Here is a 26,530-nt window from a genome sequence, read left to right on the forward strand (position 1 = left end):
AGGGCGAGCGCGCGTTCGCTCCGGCGCGGTGCCTCACGCGCGTGTCCGTGTGTGCGGTGCAGGTGCGGCCCCGACCGGCGGCATGCGAGGGAGGCTGCCTTTACCGCACGTGGCCGTGGCCATGGCGCTCGGCGTGGCCAGCGGGCTGTACATCTACCGGCCCATCTTCCGGCCTCCCGCGCCCCAGCAGAGCCCGCCCGGGCCGACGGACGCAGCGCCCGAGAGGAGGCCCTGAGGAGCCGCTGCTGCGCCGTGAGGAGACGGCGGGTGCCGCTCCCGCTTCCCGCGCCGGGTGGGTCCCCGGGGCCGCTCCGCAGCGCTCCGCCCGCGGGAGGGGACAGCGCGGACAGCGGTGCCAGCCCGTAGGGACCCCAAGTGTGTTGTGATGTGCATAAAGCTGTGAGCGCTTGGAGGTGCGTCTTCGTGTCTGAGTAACCGTCAGGGAACTGGACGAAGAAGGTCACCGTCGTGCAGTTACACCTCATGCCTCTGTGGGTTTCCCCTGTCCCGATCCTCCCGCCGCCGTTTGTGTCTCAGATCCAGCTCCTCGTCCCTGCCAGCTGTTGGGAGCTGTGCTGGCGGCTGGGCAGTGACCCACACCTGGCAATGGGTTATGCTCCCGTGTACAGTGTGTGTACTGCACCCCACATGTGCACACAGTTTTCAGTCCTCTACTACATTTAACGAGAAGAAAAGCACTGCTTTGTGTGCTGCCGTGAGGCCTTCTGTGGCTGCTCAGGGCAGTGCCTTGATGCATGGCTCTGTCAGGGTTGTAATGTGTCTAAAAAGGAATCCCAAGCTGCTGCTCTGGGAGGAACTTTTTTCAGATGTTGGCGTTGACAGTGGCCTCTGGATGTCCTGAGGGAAGAAGTCACCTCACTCAGTGTGCTTTTATCTAAGTCCAGGGGCGGTGTGGCTGTTGGAGGCAGTGGCTGGGCCTTATGGAAGTGGGGATGACAGGACAGTGGGAACCAGAATGGCTTGGATTGTTGGGGACCTTAAAGCCCATCCAGTTCCGACCTGTCCTGGGTGCCCCCCAGCTCAGCTGTCCAGGGCCACCCAGCCTGGCCTTGAGTACCTCCAGGGATGAGGCACCCACAGCTCTGGGCAGCAGTGCCTGGGCCTCACTGCCCTCAGAGTAAAGGATTTCTTCCTAATTTCTAATCTAAATCTCCCCTCTTTCAATTTAAAGCCCCCTTGTCCTATCACTATCAGACCACTTAAAAACTCATTCCCCCTCCTGCTTGTAAGCTCCCTTGAAGTACTGGAAGGCCACACTGAGGTCTCCCCAGAACCTTCTCCAAGCTAAACTAAACGAGTCCCGTTCTCAGCCCGTCTTCATAAGAGGTGCTCCAGCCCTCTGATCGTCCCGCGGCCCTCCTCTGGACCCGCTCCAGCAGCTCCGCATCCCTCCTGTTCGGGAGGCGCAGTACAAAATCACGGTGACTCCCACCTGGCAGTGAGGGACGGCCGCAAAGCAGCGGTGTTCACCAACACAGAGGTGCAACTCCCGCGGTGAGGGGAGCCCGTCGGGTAGCTCCGTGGCGCGGCTCAGCCCGGTGTCCCGGCGCTCAGCCAGGGAAAGGGGCGGCCGGGGCGGTGCCGCCTCCGCCACTGCCCCGCGTCCGGGCGGGGCCGCTCGGCGCCTGCCCCCACCCTACGGGAAGTGATGTCGCTCGGCGGAAAACGCGCCCTTACCGCCCGGCCGGGCAGGTGCGGAGCGACGCGGCGCTGCCGGAGGTACGGGGCGGGGGGAGAGGCTCCGCTGCGGGATCCGTCCGGAAACGGGTGCGAGCCGCGTGTGCGGTGGTCTCGAAGCGGGGGGGCGGGGTGGGAAAGGCGATTTCTCTGCGCTTCTGAAGCCGACAAACGGTTGGGTGCGACAGAGCGGCCTTAGCGCCGCGAGAATCGCGCTGCCTCTCGGGCCGTCTGCAGCCCCGCGCCCGGGCCGCACGGCGGGTCGTTGTGCCGCGTCCGCGAGCGGTGGGGAGAGGCGCGTCTGTGCGCTGCTCGCGTGTCCCCGCTGCGGGAACGGCTGCGGCGCTCGGGCCCCGCTGTGCGGCAGCTGCAGCGCGGAGCTTCCCAGGCACGCGGTGGTAAAAAGAGTGCGGTGCGTCTGTATGTGGGGCCTCTGTGAATGGGAAGCTGTTGAGGGAGCGACGTAAGCGCGTTTCTCTGTTTAGCTGTAACAGCCTTGCTTTGGAGGACCGGCACATCTGCTGCTGCTTTCTGAGCTGAAGTCTGGGTCTGATTTGCAGTGCTTGGGGGAAATGTTTTGATGGTCTGAGATCTGAGGAAAGCTAAATCCATCAGGAAAGCTCAGTTTTTCTCGTTCTGAAAGCAGCTAGATTGTATTCCAGAATAAGTGACAGTTTTTATGCTACTGGCAGCACATAAAGGACATGTCGAGGACTTCCAGAAACACCCTCCCTTGGGTTTTGTCTCTCAGGTGGATTTGGAGCTTTTTGATTGTCAGTAGTTTCCACAGTAATTAGCATTTACAAGTTTTCTTCAGACGTGTGCTTGGAGTGAGGAATTCTACTGAGTGTTGCTGCAGAGATGATCTTTGTGTACACCGTTTTTATTGAAGTTCTACAAAATGTTTATTGACTTTTGTGTGTAAAATGTATCAATAGCACTGAGAGGTTTCTAAGATCTGACCTGTTTGCCTTTGCTTGGAAGTGTATTCCTACACGGAGTTGTCTTCTCAATCTCCGTTCTTTTCATGGACACAGAATATTTAGTTGCCGTTTGAAGTGTTTTCCAGCCAACACACAGCACAACATTCATTTCAGATGCTGACACAGACTTGCAGGAGTAGTATTTGTGATTCTAAGTGGATGTCTCTAAAGCACATTTGAAAAGATGGAAGAAAAAACAACGCATTCTTGTGTTTCTGGTTCAGGGTTCTGATTTTACACCTCCTTAACTTGTTCAGAAAGGAGCTGGGTGGGGGCTGGTGCTGCAGCATATACTGGTGTTTGTACAGTTCAGAACATTTCTCATCCGTGACCAGATATCTAAAACCAGATTGTAAGTTTGTTTTCATCTCTATCGTTACACGTTATTTTATCGCTTGACTGCGTGTTTCCTTTCAAAGAGCAGATTAGTGAGATAAAAAAGTTTTTCAGCAGCTTTTGGCATTGACAAGAATGAGTGTTACGGGCAGTGATCCTTGTGCGTCACCTTTGGATTTCCAGCTGCTCCGTCAGTGCCAGTTGGCTGTCAGTTCATCTGCCAGTAGTCAGAGCAGCCCCAGCCTGCACAGCCACCCTGTGCCAGGGGCTGTACCTGTGGGCAGCAACGGGCTGCAAGGGCTGTTTAGAAGCAGGCACTGTGGGCACTGGGGATGGAATGTAGGAGCCGTAACTCTTTTCTCTCCTGTTACTTAATGGTTCACCAAAACATTTTAAAGACAACTTGTAATCCTTAAACACGTTTAAACAGTTAATCCAAACGCTTTCTTCAGTGTTAAAGCTTTATTATGATACTCCACTGCACATGTGGTCTGATCCAGCAGATACTGAATTTTTTTTTTATGTCTTGATTTCAAAGGGCTACCCACGTGTTTAAAGGCAAACGCTTGCTGGTCTGGATATGTCGGGTGTGTCTTGTGGGGTCCACCTGTGTGCTATTGTGTTTATAGATCTGACTTCAGACGTGTCTGAAAAGCCGTTTGGGAGCAGCATGATTTAAGGAATAGTTGTTTAAAAGCAGCTCGTTTACAGAGTGAAAAAAAACTTTTTTTTTTTTTTTTTTTTTGTATTTATACGAATATATTCCCAGCTTGTCTTCCTATGGGAACAGCATCTGATTATGAGATTTCTTTCCATGATTTCTTTTTTGTCTTTCTAGTTTGAAAACTGCATCCCTGTGAGGAGCCAAGGCTGACTCATACCACATTAAATCAGCTGTGATCAGATGCTTTTATCTCCACTGGTGGTAAAGCCTTGATGAATTAGGAGTCTTAGCCTCTAATTTCATTACTGGAGTATCGTTGTATTTCGTTGTATTGTTTTCTTTTAATAAATAATACAACAGAATTTACTTCTGTTTGCTGTAATAAGTAGTCTCAACTTCTGTGATTTATTCTCTGATATAATAAACTTTGAAGATTAAATTCTGGCATACATATATATTAAAATGTGACATAAAACCAGCATAATTTTTTTCCTGTGATGTTGCTGTGGCTTCAAGGAACTGAAAACAGTTTGATATGTATATGACAGTTTTGCATGATCCCAAATGTTGGAATCCTGTTTGTGTACTGGCCAGCACTTCGAAGCTGACCTGGCAAGTATTTTGAATTACTAAAGAAAAAAAAATTTATATATATATATCACTGCTTTTATGGCTCTAAAATAATATCAAGAATGTAAACCAAAGCATCCGTATTTTTGTTTGTGACCCAGTATCTCCTAGCTGTTCCCTTCTTTATGATACTGTGTTGATACTCTGCACAGCAGACGAGGGCCTTTCTGGAAGGCAGAGTGCAGGCTGCTGGGGAGGTAGGAAAGGAGTAGGAAACAGCAGAGAAGATAGGAGCTGACTAGGAAGAGTACAACATTTCTGGAAATTTGTGGTTTGCAGTGGAAGAAGGAGCTGGTAGATACATGAGCAGGCTTTTAAGATGAAAGTTGAATTTGTGGGTGCTTGCAAGTAGGATTTTGAAACTAAGCTTCTGCAGTGATTCTTTATGTAAAGCAGGTACACAAATGAAAGGACAGTAAGGATGCTGTGTAGCTGTATTTAGATGAGGTAGTGCAAAGAACAAATGTGAATCAATTAAGCTGAAGCGTGGGTAAAAACATCAAAGCATTCAAAATTGTATTGATGTAGACTTGCAAAACATTGAAAAGCCTTTCTGAAGAAGTTGTAGTGCACATTCCTTTATGTTGGTACAACAGATTCCTAGAAGGCTACAACACTTTAAAATTAAAAAATACACTTAGTTGTCAGCCCTTCTGATATGTAGATAAAGATCACTGCTCTCAAAGGAGACTTGTAGCTCTTCAGGCTGAAGATAGAGACATCAAGTTATCAGTGTGCAGTTACAGCCGTGTACCAAAATGCAGATGCTTCTGTCTGCATACATTACTGGGCATGGTGCTCTTCTCGTGAAACCAGGCACGCACTTCAGAAGGGTTTATGGCTTGAGGAACCATCATCTCACTTAAAATGAGCTGCAATATGTGAAATAGATTAAATATTAATATACTTAGATTAAATATTCCTCTTTTAAGTACAGGTGATGTAATTTGAACAATGTGAATGTTGCAACAAATGCTATTTCTGATATACAAAACTATCCATTTTTTTCAGTCTGGATGAATAACCATGTTTATTCTTGCAAAGAGCTATTACATTTTATTTCTCTTTTAAATTAGAACATTTTGTTTGCCCATTCTTGGTGTTTTAGCAGTATTAAATGCTGTATTCTCTCTAGTATGTTCATTCTATTATTTCATAACTTTATCAGAGAGTAGGAACTTGATTCAGGAATTAAAACATTGTTTTCCCTTTTCCTTTTCATTTGGACCTAGAGCAGGCACAGACACTCTTGGCTTTACTGCAGGATAAACTGTAACTACATTGACGTTCATATAAATTGATGGGGAGACAGTAAATTCAGTAGAAGTGACAAGCTGATGAGATCCACTTGTTTGAGATAATATCTGATACAAGACTAGAAAACTTAACCTGTTCTTCAAATGTAAGCAGATTTGCTTTCTGAAAGCAGAATTCTGATTTCCTGTTAAAGATATGGTTGTTTTCTTTCAAGGGTTTCCAAAGTGCTGATGCTGAGATCACATTTGCAGTGAAGGATTCCTATCTTTGGGCATGATGTTCCATGAAAACAAAACTGATGTGTATATCTGTTATTTTAGTGGTTCATGCAACTCTGGTTGCCCTTGGAAGTTAGCCATCTGGTGCTGCTATCAGAGCAGGCTATTTTTTAAGCTGTTTCCTGCTTAAAAAGCTGCTGCCCTTAAACATACTGATACTTTATCTCCTGCACTGCTGAAAGAAAGCTCAGAAATGATCACAAGATAGCTGTCTAGATTAGCTTGCAGTTGGAACAGAGGAACATGGGTGTTTTGCTTCAAAATGTGGTATTACAGAATATTTAGCCAACGTGCCTTTTGGCTTGCAGGAGGGCCTGCTTGACCTGCTTTCGATTTGCTTGCTGAAGGGATGTTTTGTGACTTGATGCTGACAAACTTGAGTTGTTACTTTTCTGATATGAAATGATCTTCTGAGTATGAGTTGCTTTTTCTTTCTTTATGTTCTTGGTTGGTTCTCGATGCAAGGAAAGTAGTAGTTGTTCAGTGTAAAGGATTTGTCCCCTCCTTTCAGATCTGTTTAGTTCCATCCTCAGATATTAGTGTGCTGCTGTGTTTATGGGCTTCTTGATAGTAAGTAGAAGTCCTGGAGCACTTGTCCTGTAAAGACAGTCTAAGGGAGCTGGGCTTGTTCAGTTTGGAGAAGAGAAGGCTCCAGGGAGACCTCATTGTGACCTTCCAGTATTTAAAGGGAGATTATAAACAGGAGGGAAATCAACTTTTTATGCAGGTAGGTAGTGATAGGATAAGGGGGGATGATTTTAAACCAAAGGAGAGGAGATTTAGTTTGCATGTTGGGGGGCAAGTTTTTCATTGAGAGGTGGTGAGTTGGTGGCACTAGCTGGCAGGAGAGGCTGTGGATGCTCCATCCCTGCAGGTTTTGAGGCTGGGTTGGGCCCTGGGCAGCCTGGTCTGGTGCTGACTGAGTGATTGGCAGCCCTGCCCACAGCTAGATGATCTTTGGGGTCCTTTCCAACCCAAGCCATTCTGTGATTCTAAGTGGCATTGCAGCTCATCCCAACAGCTCCTCTAATTTTTTCCAGAGTGTCTTTTCATGAGAAGCAGCCTTTCTTCCAAGAATAGGACTGACATTCTTTTTACAGTTGTAGCAATCTGCCCATACCAATTATCATGTTCTTATTTTTCCTTTTTACTTTTTTTCTCCCCTCTTTTTTCTGCATTTTGTGGGATATTGATCTCCCTCTGAAGTAATTACTGTTAGCATTTGATCTGTCTCTTTTTGAAGTTTTGCCAGCATATTTACAGTGCCAGCATCTGTGTCCCAGTGGCTGTTTTTCCTCCTTTTTGCATTTGTTAAAAGTTTCCTCTTTGATTCTGGGAGAAGTTTTGTGACACAGATAAGATTTGAGGATGCTAATGAGCGCCATTACCCTGTGCTGCCTGCTGGTTGTTCTCATTCTGCAGTCTGACAGGGCTGTTCAGGAGCATCTGCTGTATGTGCGTGTGGAGGCTGTGCTGTGGCTGTCGGTAAAAGAGTGCTGAGCTTTTAATGTGTGTTGGAAACAGCCATTAACCATTCCGAAGAACAGATCCCAGAAGAATTTGGGGGCAGGGAAACAGGGCAGCTGGCACTGCAGTTGGGCAAGTTTGAAGCTTTTGGCTTTGGAAACACAGAAGAATCATCTGTAGGATCAGCTGAGGTGGGCTGTTTCTAGATCCTTTCCTCCCCATTTCTATGTCCTGTGGGGGATGCCCAAATTCCTGTGGGAACTGAGTTCAGACAGGTAACCGTTTGGCATTTTCTTCTTGGGGAAGCAGTTGATAGGGACTGCCTGGACACTTATAGCTTTTTTTAAGAGTATAGAATATACAAAGGCAAATTTTCTCATGCTCGGGATGAACAGTGCTCTATGCTGTCCTGCACTGGATTTTCCTCCAGCTTCCTCCTGTGTTCCTAGACCTGTATAACATAGATCATTTTTACAAGAAAGCTATAAATTCCAGGCATTTGGATTGTCCTTTTCATATACCCTGTTCATAACTCTTGTTATAACTCAAGAAGATTTATTAAGCAAACAGTTGGCCATTCTTCTGTAGAGCTCAAAGCAGCATTCCACAGCATGTTTTGAACCCTTCACCCCATCCCTTGTGAGCCCCCAGGCCTGGATGGCAGTGTGAGGAGGGCTCACCTGGGGCTGTTCCTGGCACCCCAAAACCTGCAGTCATGCAGTGCTCAGCTGTTGCTGCAGTTTCGGGCACCCTGCAGATGTGTTGGTTTGGAAACAGACACTTTGAGTAACTGAACTCTGATGTCATGGTTTACAAATTGGTGCCCTCTGCTTCGTCACCAACTCTGCAGTTTGAGATCGATGTAGCTTCACCTAGAGAAAATGACGTTTATTTCAACTGTACCTTCCCAGCCAAATCTTACTGTTTTTAATAAAATCCTTTTCTGGAGGGGGAGAGTGGGAGTTGGTGGATATTCTTTATTCCAGGTTGGTGAGAAGGAAGTTAAGCAGCTTCGTTTAGTTCTCAAATCAAAAGCTGGAGTCTGGAAATTACTTATGAATGACTTTCCCCTTAAAGATGGCCAAAGCCTTTCTGTGTGGAACAGCTCAAACTGCTTGCACACTGTTGGCTGAGACCTGCAGCTGGGCAGCTTCTGCTCGGCACCCCGCTCCTGGGGCTGCTTGCAACACAGCAGAGCTGTTGCTTTGTTGCTTTGTCAACGCGCCTTATCCTGTTCCTCCTTCTGCAGTTACCAGATGTCCTCGGGTGCTTGTGGTCAGAGTATTTCTCCACTATAAGCAAATGTGCTGGTATTGATCAGGGAAGCAGTTAAAGAAGAAAAAGTTCACTGTGCCAAAAACTGAGTGGCAACATTTCAAATTGTATGAGCAGAAACAGGGCTTAGAGCTTCTTCAGCTGCAAGGAAATTATTGAAGGTTGGAGTAACCTGTGACAAAATGTCAAAGAAATGGCTTTTTGGTAAACCTGGAAAAATGCTGAGGCAGTGCATGAAAAAATTCCACCTCAAATAGTTGTTTACCATCTCATTGTAACAAAATGTGCACATTACAGAATCGCAGAATGGCCTGGGTTGGAAAGGACCTCAAGGATCATGAATTTCCAACCCTGCTGCCACAGGCAGGGCCATCAACCTCTCCATTTAATACTAGATCAGGTTGCCCAGGGCCCCATCCAACCTGGCTTTGAACACCTCCAGGGATGGGGCATCCACAACCTCTCTGGGCAGCATGTCACCTCAGTTCCCAGCAAACAAGGTGAGGTAGTGGAGCACTGCAGCAAATGAGTTCAGCTTTTAGAGTTATCTCTCTGGTAGATGAATGCATTAAAGGTACGCTAAATTTTGCAGCCAGCTGTCTGCAGCACTTTGTAAGTGGCAAGGCTGGAGAGCAGTCTTACAAACCTTAATTTCCTTTCTTGCTTCTCTGCTCTTGAAACACGGTGTGGAAACAAACTGAGATGCATAAGTGTTGTGCAAGGTAACCTGCTGTCTGTGAATGCTCAGCCCGGTTAAATCCTGCTTGGTGGGTCTGTCACTCACTGCACCCATGTCTTTCAGCCATCTGCAGCACCTGCAGAGTGAGCAGCAGCTGTGAGAGGGGCCGTGGGCAGGGGCCTCCTACCAACGAGTGCCTTGGTGCTGGGCCGGGGGGCACAGATTGGGCCTACTGTGCTAACGTGGGCCCTGATGGAGGGACTTGTTGAGGATGGTTTCCATGTTCAATCAATCTTTTATTTCATTAATTTAAAGTATGTGGAATGTCTGCACATCTCATAGAGTTGAGGGGGGCATGCAGATATTGCTGGAGTGGTGCAGAAAGTTCCTGGCACCATCCTACTACAGCTCCACTGTTGCAGCTGAGAGCCCCCTGAGGGCTGGGTGGGATCCCCGAGTCCTGGCACTGCCCCACGGCCCTCCATCCCTGCCCCCATGCGGTTGGCATTGGCTTGTCTAGAGGTGGCTCTTTCTGTCCTCTGCAAAGGTGAAACACTGGGTGCAAAACTGAAATTCTCCGTGATGTTTTGGTTGCTTTTAGTACTCATTGTGCTTTGTTACAATAAGTAGGCTTCTGTGTTTGCTGTATTTTATTTGTTTTTTCAGTAAAGCATACTGCAACTTCCGTTTCCCTGTGCCAGGAAGCAGGAGGGTCAGGAGCTTAAAGAAGGGCTCAAAGTCTGTTACTACCTGAGTTAGGGAAATCTGATTGTCTGTGCTGCTTGTTTTAAAAAGAGGGAAAGAGATCACTTGATCGGTCAGCAAGACCACATGACAAGCAGCTGAATGTAATTAAGTGGGCAGGGAGGTGGTGTGGGCCCGCAGCTTTGCATGCCAGTGCAAGTTTTAGAGCTATTCTAGAGCTATTCTTCTAAACTACACTGTTTTTGTTTTATTTTCTTTGTTGATATTATTTACAGATGATTAATGCCTCTTTCTGCATGACTATGGTATTCAAGAGATCTGGACTGGATCAGGAAACTCTGTGCTGAGGTACACCTGGAGAGCTACAGGTCCACTTACAGCTGTTAAGCATAGGTATGTGCATATTTCCTCTTTTATTTATTTCAGTAAGATTGATTGCAGTATTTTTCTTGAGCTGACAGTTGTCCTGTACCAACTGTTACTGTGTTAAGAGCTTTGAAACAGTGTTTTTGACATTGTGATGCTGTGATGGTGTTGATTTGAGATACCTGATTTAGCATAGTGCAATCTTGGTGGTCGGAGGAAAAAGTAAATTTAAAATTGTAGAGTATGCTGATTTGTGTAAAACATAGCTGCAGTTTCAGCATTTAAAACCAAAGCCTCTTCAGTACATCTTGTGTTTTTTTGCTACCTGGTTGTGGCAATTGGCACATATTTGGGGCGTGGGCCCTTCTCACTGAAGTTAATTGGAAAGATTGGGGCAGCGATGGTAGTAACATCGGCAGAGGACTCAAACCAGGGTACAGAGAGAGGAGAGCATTCCTACTAGGATGGTATCAAAGCTTAAAAGCAAAAGAAACAAACAAACAAAAAAAATCAACACAGATTATGATGTTTTAATTTTCTTGTTAGACGACTGACATGCTGCTTGTAGTTCATAGCTGTGTTAGTTTGGGCTCGCTGAGTTAGATTTCATTCTTCAGTAGGAACACTGGAAATAAATCAGTCTGAGGTAGAGACAAAACTGGCTATGCTTATCAATAAGATTAAAATGACTGCAGTGGCCAGTGTCAGGATTCGATAACAAAAGGTGCCATTTCTGATCTCAGGCAGTCAGCCTGCATTTCCCACTCCATTATGCCAAACAGGGCAGAATTAGACCTTTGATGATAAGGTATGTTGTGCAAATAACATCTCATGATACAAACAATATAACTCAGTATTTGTAAATGTTGTTTTGCTCAACCCCCTCCCCCCCATATTTATTCTCATGTTCTCATTAACTTAACTTATACTTAATAAAGTGATCCTTTAGCATGGTGGATTTTTAACTGAGTTGTGCACCACTGTGTTTGTTCTCATGTGTAATAAATGTGTTGATAATAAAAGGAATAAAAAAGTATGCTACATAGACTGGCATTTTTAATTAATGAAGTAAAATGGGCTGCAAGGAAACATGAGAGCTTATCTAGTTTGTACTCCTTTCAGTCAGATAGTAAATGGTTTCAGTCTTAATTATGTTAAAGACACTTTGGGATGGGATAATATTACTGTGTTTTGCTTTTGTGCCCCTGTGATTTGGTCGTTCCTTGCCACCCCAAGCATGAGTTTATAATCAGATGTCCTTTCTAGCCTGGATGTCAGCGTTCTTCTAATTGTGGACTGAATTTCCAGTTTTTTGCAGACTGTGACTAACCATGGAGGAGCTGTTCAGAGAACAGGCAACAGTAGTTTCCTTCATGTCTGTGGGAAGGTCACAAGATTTTTCCAAGGTTGTAATTGATATTTAGCACAGTCTATCTTAAGATGATTTTTCTAGTCCAGATCATCAGCCCTTGACTTGCATTTATGGGAGAAAAGTGATGAATACATCAGTGCAGCCACACAAATAAGCTTTCTTGCTATTTCCATATAGGCATCTACAGTATATGGAAAAGCTTATATAAAATAATAGGGGAAGGATTTCTGTAAGCACTGATGCTGACTTTGTGTTATTTATTTCTATGCTGAACTGGAAAGGAGTCTTTGTCACAGTTGCCTCATTGTAGTGTGTTGTTGAATAATGCTTTTCATTTCTTGCATTATAACTGCATTTTGAATATTTTGTCTTATAGAAACACTTATAGAAATTGCTGTAAGGAGTTAGTCTCATAGTGTCAGTTGTTTGAGAATTAAATTTTGATATTGAGGTTCTGCTGTATAGAGCAAAGCAATATTCTAGTGCATGGTGCTGCCTCCCTCCCTCCCCATCCTTCCCATGGCTTTGGAAATGACATAGCACTACTTTAAGCAAAACAAACTGAGTAACCTTAAGCCAGGTGAAGACAAACTTGGAATCTAATTCAACTGGATTTTTAAAAGAATGGCATCAAAGACAAAGTGTAGGTATTTTTTTCCTTTTAAAAAATATTGAAAAAAAAAAAAAAAAAAAAAGACCAACAGAAGTTCTAAAACTATAGAAAATATAATGGATTCAAATCTTATAAGCTGTTCCTGGAAAATAGCGTGGAACATGTCCTGGTGGGATGAGGGAAATAAGCTCCTGTCAAAGGGAAGCTGAAGTAACTTTATAAGGAGAAAAACTTAGGGTAACACTTCATTGGTTTAGTGTGTTTGGCTTTGTAAATAGGAAGTAATACAGCTCCTGCTTCTGAATTGTGTTTGAGCTCTGTGTCGTAGGAATAAGGTTTCTTTATAAAAATTCAGCTTTAATACACTATGCTGAAGCTGTCAGCAGAAATAGAAGCAGAACTGAGATCTTTGTGACAGGGAAATTGTGGGGAGTGAGTAGGTTGCTCTACTGCATTCAGTGGGGCTGCTCTGAGTAATGCTGAGATGTTCTTTTTCACTTCATAGAATTTGTTTTTACTGGAATCTCACTACTGATTATTTTTTTTTCTGTCTATGGGAAATAGAAGTGATTTAAAGTCAGACCAAATACCTCAAACGGAAGCTAATGTTTTAATAGAAGATGAAAGAGCAGTGCCTAGTTTAATGAGTGTTTTCAAATAAAAGTCTCTTCGGATAGTGTGTTGCATACAGCCAGTTTCTTGTGGGTTGTGACTCCAAATAATGTAGGACATTAAAAAAAAAAAAGTTACCAATCACAACATGAGGTGTCAGTTTGCTTGTGATTTCTGAGTCTTTGGAAGAATGCGAAGTTTTACGATTTCTGTTCAGTCAAGAAAGCACAGTTTGAATCCAATGTGATACGGTAACTACATTTGGGATTCCTTGATGCAGTCTTCTGCACGGAGCTAACACTGCTTGGATCAATCAGAGCAGTCTAACTGGCAATTCATTTTCTTAGAATAACTTCTTATACGTTTTCCTGGAGCTCTGGTAATAGAGATGGCTATTGTGTATGCTCACAATTACTAAGATGTGTATTGGCAGAAACATTCTGAATAGAAATTTAAGTTGAAAAGTTATGGGAGTAGAGGTAAGAAAATGCTTGCTATCATATGTCAGACCTCTGTTAAAGTGAAACTTGGGGTCGGTATGTCTACATGAAACTGTAAGAAAAAATTGTGTAGGAAGGCATTTGCAGCGTGACAAATGCAGCAGCTACCAGCTTTCAGCTCAGCATCTGTCTGCTGGCCTTCTCTTAGCCTGAGATTAACTGACATGATGAGCAAGGACACACTGTGGCAGTAGGCTTGTGATTCTTTTTGCTTTTCTTGCAGGGCTCATGTATATTTCCATTAAGGGCTCATGTATATCTCCATGACAAGTATTAGTGTGAGAAATCATGCTTCGCTGTGCTGCTTATCTGAGCAGCCTTTGCTTAACTATAATTTGAGATTCTGATCAGAGGAGCAAGATAAATTGCTGATTTGGCACTCGGGTTGAAAAAACAGCCAGCTTTTTTAGTAGAAGCTTTGTGTTGTGCAGTTCAGCTCACTTAACTGGTGCTGCTTTTGAATGATCCCTTCCCTCGTGCTCTAGAATACAGATAGAGCAAAAGTTTTGCCAAAGCACTGTCTGAACATTGCACTGCCTCAATAGAGATCTTGGACAGCCTTAATATGTGCTACAGTTCTGGAGCTGCTCAAGAGGAAGACGTGATGACTTATTGAAAGAGTAAGCTTATTTTTCAATTCTTCCAAGAAAAAAAAAAAAAAAGAAACCAACAAAAAAACCCTGTATTACTACCTGTAGTTTTTGCTCTTTGTTATAAGATTTTGAGTGATACCTTTGAGCCACAAGCATGCTCCAGCAGACACAGACTGAGACTTCTGCTTTGCTGTCCTGTGTTAGTAGCTTCCTGAAGAGAACAGGTAGTGCCTGTTGAATTGTGTTTGGGTCTATTTGAAGCAGAAGTGGTCTTTATTATGTAAAGGACAAGTTAAATTATGCCTGGTGTATTCTCAGCAAGTTATTTCTAGCCTCGTACTGTTTGTGAAACATGGAAACATCACATGTACTCATTACATCCAGAGATGTTTACTAAAAAATCCTGCTCGCTACTGACTGAAAATATCTCTGAGACTGTAGCTATTACAGGTTCTGAAATCAGAGGCTCAGTCCCTTTTTAGTCCTGCTAAGAGCTGATCATTGATCAGTCTCTCCATCTCTTTGAAGTGTCACCTGCCAGCCTGCAGTGCTTTGGCTGCCTCCACACTGCAGTGTTTGCCAGTGTGCCTGGGGTATGCAGTGAGCCTTGGTACTTCAGGAACGCCTCTGTCAAGGTTTTGTGGTTTTCAAACTTTCAGCTGAACCTCAGTTTTGTCAATCTAGACATTTCCTCCCCTATCTGCACGCACCAGCTCTCTGTAAAACTTCTCTGTCTCTTGTATTTTGAGTCTGATCACATCTGATCCTAGATTAAGGGATAGAAGGAATAAGTCTTTCTAGTTCGTAAACAGTGTTTCTCAATCAACAGTTTCCCTATTTTTCCCACAGGTAATTAACAACTTACTTTGCATTTCTTTTTTTTTTTTTCCCTGCTTCTGATTCCAATTTCCAAGTATTCTTGGAACTCCCAAGTATTCCTAATGTCATGCACAAAAAAGAATGCAGGAAGTGCTTTATGCGGTGTTTCCTTGTTATTTATTGTTGAACTGAGTAAAGTAACTTACACTGAAAGTAAGGACAGATCTCAATGTTTTAGAAAAGCAGTACTGCTAAAGAAAGAAAGGTAGCAGAAAAAAAGTTTTGTTTCATCTTTCAGTCAAAAACTGGCGTAAGGAACAGAGATAATTTCATATGAAAAATGAGAGGCAAATATTTCCCAACCCAAAGGATGAGAAAGGTGGATTAAGTTGTGCTCTGACTTTCCTGCCCCACCTGTTCTGTTTGCTTGCTTACATCTTGTCAGGTGAGTGAGGCAGTTTTATGGTCTCATTTGTATTGTATTTGAGTGAATTTTCCCCTTATTTAACAGTGGCTATTATATATTTTAAGGTTTTCTGTTGCCTGACCTTCTCCATATGCCTGTAATTGACCTAATCATGATCAATTATCTTTGCCGGATTGTTTCTATTGTAATGCAGCATGAGCTTGGCAGTGTGACCTTTTGGAGATACATTGTCTGTATTCCACATTTCTGTCCTCCAAAACAAGGTGGGAAGACTGCAGAGAAATCTCTCGACCTGGAGGAAAAAAGTAATATATATATATCTATATTAAAAGAAACTGCAAATATTTTCCTCTGGCTGTTGACAGAGAATGTACTTCAGTGGACTTAAAGGGCTAAGCCTGACGGATGTGTTTGCAGTCTACTGAATCATCTGCATTGGCTGAGTGTAAAATCTAATACTTTCTCTAGCACAAATACGTGCACATCTCTTCCATGAGATGTCACTTCATTTGTATTCTGTGTATGTTAAATTGCTTTCTTTTTCAGCTTTTTGATTTTACCTCTTCTGCTCCCTTTTATTCTGATTTTTTCCTTTGTGTGTTCTGTCTCTCTGCTGAAGGTTTTTGTTATTGCCAGGAAAACCCAACCATTCCACAAAGAAATACTCAGTTCCTGTAATTGTGTGATTCTTAGAATCTTCCGCTTTCAGCGTTGTCTTCCTTGTGTGAACACGAGCAGCACTGTGGGTGACATCCTGGAGGCTCCTGTGCTGCTGGCTCATGCACTGCCCGCCCCACTGCTGAGCAGGAGCTCACCTGCATGAATCTGGCTGAGGGTTTGGGGTCAATGCGCTGTAATGATGCCTAGAGAAACGAGAAATTAAAGTGATATGGAAACCTTAGGTCAGTCTGTTTGAAGGGCTGTATCTTGGAGGCCATTTGGCCACAATGGAACTGGAGAACTTCGACCAAGAATTTTTGTTCCATGTTTGATCTTTTCAAGGCCAGTACTTAGTACTGTACCAGCACAGTTGTATTGACTGCATTTCTGGTCACGTTGCTGTGGGAAACTGTATATTTTCCCTATCTCTTAGCCAGGTCTGCAGTTTGAAAGAACAGGAAATTATATGTAAATTTGCGTATGGCTGTCATTCATAATTTTTTTTATGCTCTCAAGAACAGATACGGTGTAGTGATGTGTTACAGATATTAAGACTGGGCTGTGGATTAGCCAGGAGCTGGTGCCAAAGCAGTCGGAGCGGTCACATCAAGGAAGGACGCAGGGCATCAAATTGAAAGTTAGTGGAAAGGTTGCTGCAACATATAAAACTCATTGTCATAATTTGTTTATATTACATTTTTATGTGTACCTGAGGTACTCCTTACAAAGAGTAGAAACGTCTGACTCCCAGTCCCTTTCTTACAGCAGAGCTGGCGGGTGCCTGACGGTGCCCAGCTCTGAAGCGAGGTGCAGCTGGAGCCTTAGAGCTGGGTGCGGCTGTTCGCCACGCTTCGCCTGCGCCTGGCAGGAATGTGGGCAGTGTTTGGCTGCAGCGTGGTGGGAGTGCTGCCGTGGCAGGGTACGAACATCTCCCACATCCTCTTCTCAGTGCTTGTGTTGTAACAGATAAGGTGACATGTAAAACAGCTATTGAAGCGAGTTTATGTCTATGTTGTGCCTGGGTGGGAAGCTTTTTTTTTTTTTTCCCGATAGGATTTTACTTGCACTTGCAGAAACCTATAGAACTGCATTATTACCTTGTGCTTGTATTTGCCTGCTGCTGAGAGACCTACAGTGTTTTCCTTTTCTGTCTGGCTGGGAATTGGACTACTCTTCTTCCAGCTTTTCCATGTTCAGCATAAAGCCTCAACTGCTTTCTAAGCATAACACTGTATTTAGGGAAACCTTTACTTACAGTGCTACATCCATTTTTTTTTTTTTTTTCCCCTGTGTATTTAAAAATGAGTCTGTTATTTAAGACTATTGGGAAGCCGCCTTAAACAGACTGAGACTTTTTTGCTTGATCTGCTCTACTCTTGCTGTGATAGACACCTAGGCTGGAAGCCTTTCAATACACTCCTTCCTTCCACGGATGGCTGAGTGGCCATTGCAGGGAGAACTTGCAGACTTTGCAAGTTCCTTACTGTTCCAGTAGGGTCTGGTTCTTCCTGAACAAGGAAAGCAAGGCCCAGACAGGACTTGTCTTTGTCTGCAAGATCTACATGGAAGCTGAGTGACACTTGCGCAAGTTGGACACTGCTAGAAGTTAACTGTAACCCTTGCAAGCCCGCTTGTCTGCTGCCCATCACCTAAAGGATAAAGTGATGAAGTCCTGTGGTATCTTAAAATATCATTTAATCATTATCCTAATCTCTGTTTTCTTTTGGCAAATTCTAATTACTTTGTCTCTTTCTGAGTGTATGGTTTGTCTTGCAGTGTTAGTCATGAGCTTTATGGCTGGCTTCACTGCACATCTGGGACACTGAGGTAATGTCTGAGTTGTATAGCTGTTTCACTTGATCTGAGAAGGAAGAGGGGATTGACTCAAATCATTTTATTTGAATGTTTTTATACAGAATAGCTTTTTTTTTTACTCTTGAGAGGGCTGGCTAGGTAATATAGTGTGGAAAGGACCCAGAAAGGACCCTTTGTCTGAAACAGTTCATGTGCATTGCTTCTCTGTGAAATGGGATGATGTTTTCAGATGTGGTCAGAAGTCACACCAGACATATTATCTCATGTTCCAGTCTTTGTCTAATAATGCCTTTTCTCTTAGGTAGAAATCCATGGGGAAGCCAACTTTCCCTGTGCTACCCATGGAGGCAGCACGGTACGCTCATGTCTGTACAAGAGAGAAAGAAGCAACACAGCACTGGCATTAGAGACTGTCAGCTTTCTGTCACTCTAAAGAGAAGAATACAAAGCTACAAACAGAATGGAACAGTTGTGATCCATGTACTCCATCCTTTATACATCTTTGTATTAAACACTTGTTAGAAGCTGTGTCATTATATTAGGATGTGTGCATGATATAGCAGATATGTTACATCTGCTTGTAGGTAGGTCGTGCATAAACCTCTTCTGAAGTGCTGTTTGCCTCTAGGAATAAATGGGACATGTGAACTATGTAATTGCTTCCCAGCCATGCTGTCAGGCAGCACTCTCCTTAGAAATGGAGACACGAGGCACACCTCTTTATGTCTGAGCACCCATCAGCATGAATGCTAGCAGGTGACACGTAGGCTTCTTGGCTGTGTGCTAAAGAGGTGGTGCTAGAAAAATACTCCTGCTAGCAGTACTATCTCCAGTGTGCTCTCACTATTCCTTTAGCAGAGTTTGGGGTAAGTGGTGTACTTTACTTTAAGCTGATGTGCTTCAAGACTGCCTGATTAAGTGAATGTTCAAATTTCCTGGGCTTTATGCTGTGTGTGTGTACATTTTTATATTCTGATCAATGCTTCTTTTTTTTCCTTCTTTTTTTTCTTTTCTTTTTTTTTTTTTGGCATATGCTCTCATCTATTTATTGCTTCCTACCTTCTTCTTTCTTCCTTCCATCATCTTTGTCACAGTGTGGGAGTTGGGTATTTTGTGATACCTGTTTGTTCAAAAAAGCATATTCCTTTTCCCATCGTGCAAAGGGCAAATTCTGCATGCCAAGATGATTTCCCTAAGTTATTCAGGAACAACACTGTCATACGCCTGAATGTTTTATCTCACAACAGAATTGTGGTACTTGTGCCCTGGAGGCAACAATATTAGCCAATAGTGTTGATGCTTAGACTAGGAACTCAACTGAAACAGAGCAGCACCTGCTTTGCAGAGCACCTCTTCTTGGCAGAGCACAACCTGGACACCTGTGTTATGGATGGGCTCCAGAGCAGCAGCAGTATGGGTACAGGTTAAGTGATGGCTGTGAGGGTCCTATCAGCGATGGAAAAAGCCAGTGGAGTTTTCCCAGTATTGCTTATAGCCCCTGTTCTTCTGCATGCCAGGGTAAAAGCAAAGCCAGAGCTGAATGGGATTCAAGGAGGATTTCACGAAGGAAGAAACCCTTTTTGCAGTTTCCGTTATTTTTTTTCCAAGCCAAGGAGCCCTTAATCGTACAAGTAAGTTTTGGGAATAGTTGTTCTATGATGTTTCAGTGGTATTTCTTTTCTTTTCTTTTCTTTCTCCCTTTTTTTTTTTTTTTTTTTTTTTTTTGAGCTCTGATGGATCCCGATTGTACCAATTTTCTCTTTTTCTTCCTCTTCTACTTCCCCTTTTCCTGTTGCAAGAGGTGTAGAAATGTAGAAGGAAAGACTGGAAAATGTGAAGCTGTAGGACCTAACTTGAAAGCAAAGCAGAACTGGAAGGAAGAAATAGGATGGGTTTGTAGGTCCATGACTGTTAATTTTCTGTGCATGTACTTTGCTGTAAATATATTCTTATTTCTATAATATGGAGCTGGATGTATTTGGGCTGTTGGCCTGCAGGTCTTAGAAGTAGAGGGTGGAGATAACTTTTTTAAATATTTGTACAGGGAGGAGGACAAGGCTTGAAACTGCTCTGAAAATAACTCTCCAAGGATAGGTTAACTGTACAGGGTTTCACAAGAACCACTCCCTGGAGATATTTGAATAATAGATTGACATTATGGGGTGCAGTGAAAGGTGTGTGCATTTCAAAAACCTAAGCAGAAAATTTCCTTCTTGAGCAACTCCTTTATAAGACACTTTTTATGTCTGAGGCTTCTACTACTCAATTGCAAATTCAATTTATTATTAGCCACTTGGAGAATTGAGGCTTAATGATCTGGGTGGTGTGACCTTATTTGTCCAAACAGGTACTTCCCAAATCTGGTGTAACAGTGGAAATACCTTAAGGTTTCCTTCCCTAAGGCCTAACCTAAGGCTTTCCCCAGCTGAGGCTGGTGGAAGGGTGCAGCTGTTCTGCTGCAACTTGTCTTGGAATCAAACCTGAACAATTTCTCATGGCTCCACGTGATACTGTTGCAATTCCTGTTTCTCCTCTATGCCGTCTTACAGAAGAGGAAGGATAAATCAGCTTTCTCACAACTTACTGACAATGACCAGCTGGTCCAATTGTTTGCTATTAAAAGTTTTTCTATAGGCCAACAGCTAGCTAGCAAAATACCAAGAAGACAGGGCAAATACTTGTGTATGAGTGCAGTAGCAAAAGGCATGAAAGGAGCTTGTCTCAGAGCTAGCACATTTTATGAAGATTTGCATTTAAGTCTTTTTAAGCAGTAGCAAATTTAGGGGTATTGAAGCTGAAAGAACATGTGCTTGAGTAGAGGGTGCATTTACACAGCTCTTTGCCCTTGGCGGAACATCTGAGAGCAAAAGAAACTGTGTGTAAGAGAAGGAAGTCTAAATCAAGTTTAATCTTCAGTAAAAACCATGGTTTGCTTTTTAAAGCATTTTCCCTTTCTTCTAATGCATTTCAGTGAAAAGAGGTTCTGCAGAGCCACATGGTAAATAATCTGATTGTTTTTGTGCATCCCAAAGATAGACGAGGATTTTAAACAAGCAACAAATAGAAGCTTTTGCTGGTATTTATGACTGTGGTTAATGGATCAAGCTTTTAATTTCTGCTAGAAATGATCTCATGTCAGTGTGCAGCTGCCTGTTCCACGTGCTTGTTGAATGCATCACTCTGTCAGTTGTGTGGTGTATGCAGGCCTGAAGCTGTAGTACATCTATAAAAATAACTGTTAACTGCTTTTTTTTGTTTTTGTTTCAACCTCTTGCTCTATTGTAAAACACAGTATTAAAACAAAACATTGGAAAGCAAATTGTTTGTCTCTGGTGTAGAAGTGACAATGTGTGAAATACATCAGCTTATTGGAGATAAACCTATAGGCTGCAATGTCTTGCTGTAATTGATGGGATAATGTAAACTAAGTGTTGAGTGGGAACGGAGATTTCAGGACTGGAAATGGCAAAAAGGTGTCAAATGCTTTCTGCTGGCTTTGCAAGTGGAGATTATCGTGGAATAAATCTGACCATTGTCTGCTTTTGGTTGTGGTAAGTCCAGTCATGGCTGCATTGGTCAGTCACAGTTCTGCTTTGTATCCAGGAGTTGTGCTGCCATAAAAGCTGAAACTGTGGAGTTAATTATGGCTTTAGTTTAATGGTGGTGATTGACGCCCACGTCCTAGAGATATGGAGCTCGTTCCAAACGTCAAGCTGTGAGCTGATATTCAACAAATGAATTGGTGTTTTACCATTGGTGCAAACTGCTGCTGAGTTTGGCTTGAAATGAGTAGTTTTATCTAGTGCAAACTACAACTAGTTCCAAAAATACATACTTATAGTGGAAACAGCAAATTTAACTTTCTTTTATATTTAATTTCATAACCTATCCTGTTTTTTGTACTTCTGTATTTCCCTCCTTGATAACAGACAATTTTATGTCAGTTTTCTGTTGCTTTTAGGTTATTTTAGTCTTTCTGTGTTCAGTTCTTTGAAAACAACATAAGGCAGTTCTCTATTGTTTGTTTTGGGGGAAGAGACGCTCAGTAGCTACTCGACAGGAAACTACTACTGCATTTGCAGCAGTCTTTCTACTATTAATTCTATTTTCCAGTCATTTTTGTCATACATTCTAGCTGGTTTTTTTTCACTTTGATCTGAATAGATCAAACATGATTTAGTTTAGAGCTAGCATCATGGTTAAAAACTTTGTAACTTGTCCTCTAAACTTTATTTAAAAAAAAAAAAAAAAAAGTTTGCTTCTTTGGAAAAACTTTTTGAGATGGTACAGTGTCTTTTTATTTAAATGTAATTGTCAGTTTAAAAATCAAGCGGATTTTCTGTGTGTCTATTAATAATATTACAGAATCACAGAAACACCAAGGTTGGAAAAGACCTACAAGATCATTCAGTCCAACCATTCACCTATCACCAATAGTTCTCACTAAACCATATCCCTCAGTACAAAATCCAAATGTTCCTTGAACACCTCCAGGGTCGGTGACTCCACCACCTTCCTGGGCAGCCCATCACAGTGAATGTGAGATCAGAATTGCATCATCGAGGCATTTAAGCAGCTTTTCCAGCTTTCACACAAGTTAAAAAGAGTTCTTCAGGTTTGTTTTCCAGTTATGTTGAACACTTTTCTTGGACAATGATTTTTCAGTGTATTGTTTTGTTGACTTCTCTTTGAAGTGAGAGGAGTGTAATAAAAATCAGCTGTGTTTTTCTGTTTTGTTTTTGGTCAGGGTTTGTTTTTGATACTTGGCATAAAGAAGAGTTTAAGGTGAAAGCAGTGTAAAAGATCTCGGAACTGGTCCTATTACTGGATACTTCATTTTTCAAATGGTGACTTGTGTTGTGAACATTTGTCAAAAGAAGCTTTGGTTGTCGCCTGACTAATGCTTTTTTGCTTTGCTTTCTAAGGTGTCTCCTGAATTCTCACTATGTCTGATGGGGACTATGATTACCTCATAAAATTCCTAGCACTCGGTGACTCTGGAGTAGGAAAGACCAGCCTTCTTTACCAGTATACAGATGGCAAATTTAATTCCAAGTTTATCACAACCGTGGGCATTGACTTCCGGGAAAAGAGAGTGGTGAGTTTTCACAAGCAGTGTGCTACTTCAAAATGGTTGCTCCTTTGTTGCTGGTGACTAGAATCTACTTCCTCATCTGTTTAATCTGATCTGCTAATCCTTTTGTGTAAGTGTGCCATCTATAGTTACTATGTACTTAAAATTATGATAAGGAAATTATTTTATTTTGCCTGGTTTTATTTGTGTGTGTGTCTGTTTTCTCCAAGGTTAAAAAAAGAGCTGATTGTCAGCAACCATTTTGTAGACTCAACACCCCTGAGCAGTGTCTACTCAGTGAATTGTGCTCATAATAGCTGTAGTAGTGCCTTCATTGTTGAACTGCCTGTATGAAGAAGGATTGGGCTGCAATAGTTTTCTTATTGTTTGTGAACTTAAATGAATGTGAACAAAGACTGCAATGTTAATTTTAAAACCATTCTAATATATATGAGCCAAATGGGTTAACATAATGTACAGATAATGTACAGAGCTGATCTAGCTTCCTGAGCAGCTACCAATAGTAGGGAAGAATTGTGGAAAGAAAAACATAAAAACTTTTCTAATCCACAAATTGTTGTTTAAATAGGCACCTTGTCTGTTTTGTCTGTTCCAAAGAAAGCTGAGGGGAGACCTCTACAACTCCCTGAAATTAAGTTGTAGCAAGGTGGATGCTGATCTCTTTTCTTGGGTAACAAGTGATAGGTAATAGCCTCAAGTTGAGCCAGGGAAGGTTTAGATTTTTACATTAGGAAGAATCTTCATGGAAGGGCTGGTTAAGCATTGGAATGGTCTGCCTGGGAAGGTAATGGATTCCCCACCTTTGGAGGTGTTTGAAAGGCATGAACATGGCACTGTGAAATATAGTTTGGTGATGACACTTGGTAGGTCAGTTTGATAGCTGGGGATGGTGAAACAGACATTGTGTAGACTAGCTTTTGGTGGATGATGTGCACCACAGTAGTGGGAGAAGTAAATGTCTTTGTGAAATGTGAAACTTGTGCCTTGAATAAGTTAGTGTTCTTTTTGTGGGATGGTACATGTGGTGGATTTTCTTGGTTAGCGTATTTGATAACTGAGGATAGGACTTATGTTTTGCAACCTGATTCATATCATCCACAAATTCAGCAAGCTTATATATCGTTGAAGATAGTATTGTTAACTCGAGTAATCTTACAATGACAGTTGAAGGGAAAGACATGAAGTGTTCTGAACAATAAATGAGCCTATTTTTAATTGATCCTTCTAAAGCTAACAGATGCCCGTATTTATATTGTCATGCTGAGTAAACTCCTCAGCTTTCATAATTAGCATTCAGTTTCTGCTTTTATAATCTATGATCCAAGATCTTTCCCATCTCTTTCAGCAATCTTTTGACAACTAAAAAGATGTATCTTTATTTTCATGAGTATATTCTGTTTGCTAACGAGGTTCTGTTAGTGTTACAAATATACTGCCAGATTGCATGATCTCTTGTAGATTTTCACTTGGATAGGATGGAACATAATAGTAAAAAATAGAAAATCAAATACAAAAAACAAACTTGTCTGATGAGAACTCAGTGGCTCCTACTCACTCTGGAATGTGAAGTCTATTGGAAACTGGTTTTCCACTTCCAGTTTTACCCTTATTTAAATACTCAAGTAGATACAAAATTGAAATGCAACTTGTATTACTTTTGTCTTAAAATAGAGGAATTGAGTTGTAATTGGGAATTCTTGTATTGACAGTGATAGTTCTGCTGCACTTAATGACTTTAAGTGTCAGTTATTTTGTGTTCCATAGAGGTTGGGCTGCTAACATTCTGTCTTACAAATTTCCCTTTTACAGGTGTACAGACCCAATGGGCCAGATGGCGTTGGTGGCAGAGGGCAGAGGATACATCTTCAGCTCTGGGATACTGCAGGGCAGGAACGGTATGCTTCCCTCCTCACCTCTCCAATCCAGAAAGTAAAGCATGTTACCAAGCTAGGTGCAAATGGAATGGAGTATGTGAATTCTTCTTATTGATTGTTACATTTTTAGTTGTATGACTCGAGATGGGAAAATACCATTTAATATGGTGGTTGACAGTGATGAAAAGTTTCTTATGAGTACCCATTAAATTACAACTGTATTAAATTAGAATACTATAACTGTAATCATTGCTTTTTGACTTCAGCTTATTAGTTCATGGCCAATGCATGTAGATATTTTTCAAGTTTTTAATTTCTTATCCTAAATTTATGTGTCTATGCCAAGGCCTTAGAAAAGTCAGTGTTCTGAAATCACTTTGCAGTGATTCTTTCCTACTTGTCTACTAAAAGACAAGCATCCTAGTGGAAGAACTGATGTATGTAAGTAACAAGTTTAACTTTGAAGTTTGATTTTTGTTTTTATTTTAATTTCTGAATCCTGATGAAAGCATACTGTATAATACAAGCTTTCACTCAAGCCTCAAGAGCTTTATTTAAATGTCTCCTTGACTTCCTTATGCCTGGATTAGGACATAGTAATGTTAGCAATTCCTGTTATCCAGTCCCTACATCAACAAAATAAACATGATGAATATTTTCTTCTAGCTAATCTTGTCTTTAGTTACCTCAGCTTCACGACTCTATGCAATTGTATTTTCAAAGTAACTTTATAATTCTGCTTTCCTTGTCTAGGTTTCGTAGCTTAACAACTGCTTTCTTCAGAGATGCCATGGGGTTTCTTCTACTCTTTGATCTGACAAATGAGCAAAGCTTCCTTAATGTCAGAAACTGGATAAGTATGATATTTCTTTTTCTCATCTCTTTCTTTTTATTTCTGCAGTGGTAGATGGGAGCTATTCTTGCAAATACAAAGTCTCACTGAGCAGTACAACTGAAAATACTGGGTTTTGAAGCTTTCTGAGGAAGAAGAAAGTAAATGTTCCATTTACAATTGTAAGAGCTGCTAGTGGGAGCTTCTAGTGCTTACCTGAAATTCAGCTTTGCTTACTTAACCTTGCACTTTAACCTAGCAGGCTGAAAAAACTTATCCCTAACTTGGGTAACGCTTAGTATCATACATCTGTGGAAAATATATTTGACTTGGCTGAAGCTTTGTCAGCAAAGCTTAACAGAAAGTGAATGTTACTAGGCTGATGTGTCTAGGGGAAGCAGTTCCCAAACACACTGTTTCATCCATCATATGAAAGCGTTGGACTTTTTTCTGGCAGTGAAAAGGACTTGGTGAGCATAAGTCCTTAAGCTACAAATATACAGATTTTGTGCTGACCTTGTCAGGCTTCTGCTCCCCTCTGGCTTGTTTGCTGAGTGTATGATAGTGGATGTCTACCTGTTTCCTGGTTCCTCAGTGCAATTGCAGAAGTCTTGAGAGAGAACAGAACACAACTGTATTCCCTTTTTCCAAAAAGTAATTTTCCTGAAGGTCTTTGTGTCCCCTGAAATGTGATAACGTTCTTGGTGAGCTTTGTGTGACAGCAAGTCATGACTCCTATTCGTATTGTTGCTGTTAGGTCAGCTACAAATGCATGCGTATTGTGAAAACCCTGACATTGTATTATGTGGAAACAAAAGTGATCTGGAAGACCAACGAATGGTGAAAGAAGAGGAGGCTAAGGAACTTGCAGAAAAATATGGGTAAGTAACTTCCTTCCAGTTATTGCTGTATTTAAAGCAAAATTAAATGCTTTCTGTAGTGTCTTTCCTCTGGAATGGAAGATCATTGTGCAAATAAGT

At 42.2% G+C, this 26,530-nt stretch overlaps 1 protein-coding gene across 1 annotated transcript in view; it reads left to right on the plus strand.

The window, feature by feature from the left end:
- The first annotated feature begins 1,601 nt into the window (after positions 1 to 1,601).
- The window catches only part of RAB27A (RAB27A, member RAS oncogene family), a 29,625-nt gene continuing 4,696 nt past the window's right edge, over positions 1,602 to 26,530 (plus strand). Inside the window, exons 1-6 of the mRNA XM_085234137.1 lie at positions 1,602 to 1,740; positions 10,248 to 10,365; positions 22,675 to 22,847; positions 24,654 to 24,739; positions 25,472 to 25,575; positions 26,308 to 26,431. Coding sequence (XP_085090263.1) covers positions 22,695 to 22,847; positions 24,654 to 24,739; positions 25,472 to 25,575; positions 26,308 to 26,431 — 467 coding nt within the window. The 5' untranslated portion in view covers positions 1,602 to 1,740; positions 10,248 to 10,365; positions 22,675 to 22,694. The remainder of the gene's footprint in view (positions 1,741 to 10,247; positions 10,366 to 22,674; positions 22,848 to 24,653; positions 24,740 to 25,471; positions 25,576 to 26,307; positions 26,432 to 26,530) is intronic.

Source organism: Meleagris gallopavo, chromosome 12, assembly GCF_905368555.1.
Source record: "Meleagris gallopavo chromosome 12, MGAL_WU_HG_1.1, whole genome shotgun sequence".
In the NCBI taxonomy this organism is placed as follows: Eukaryota; Metazoa; Chordata; class Aves; order Galliformes; family Phasianidae; genus Meleagris; species Meleagris gallopavo.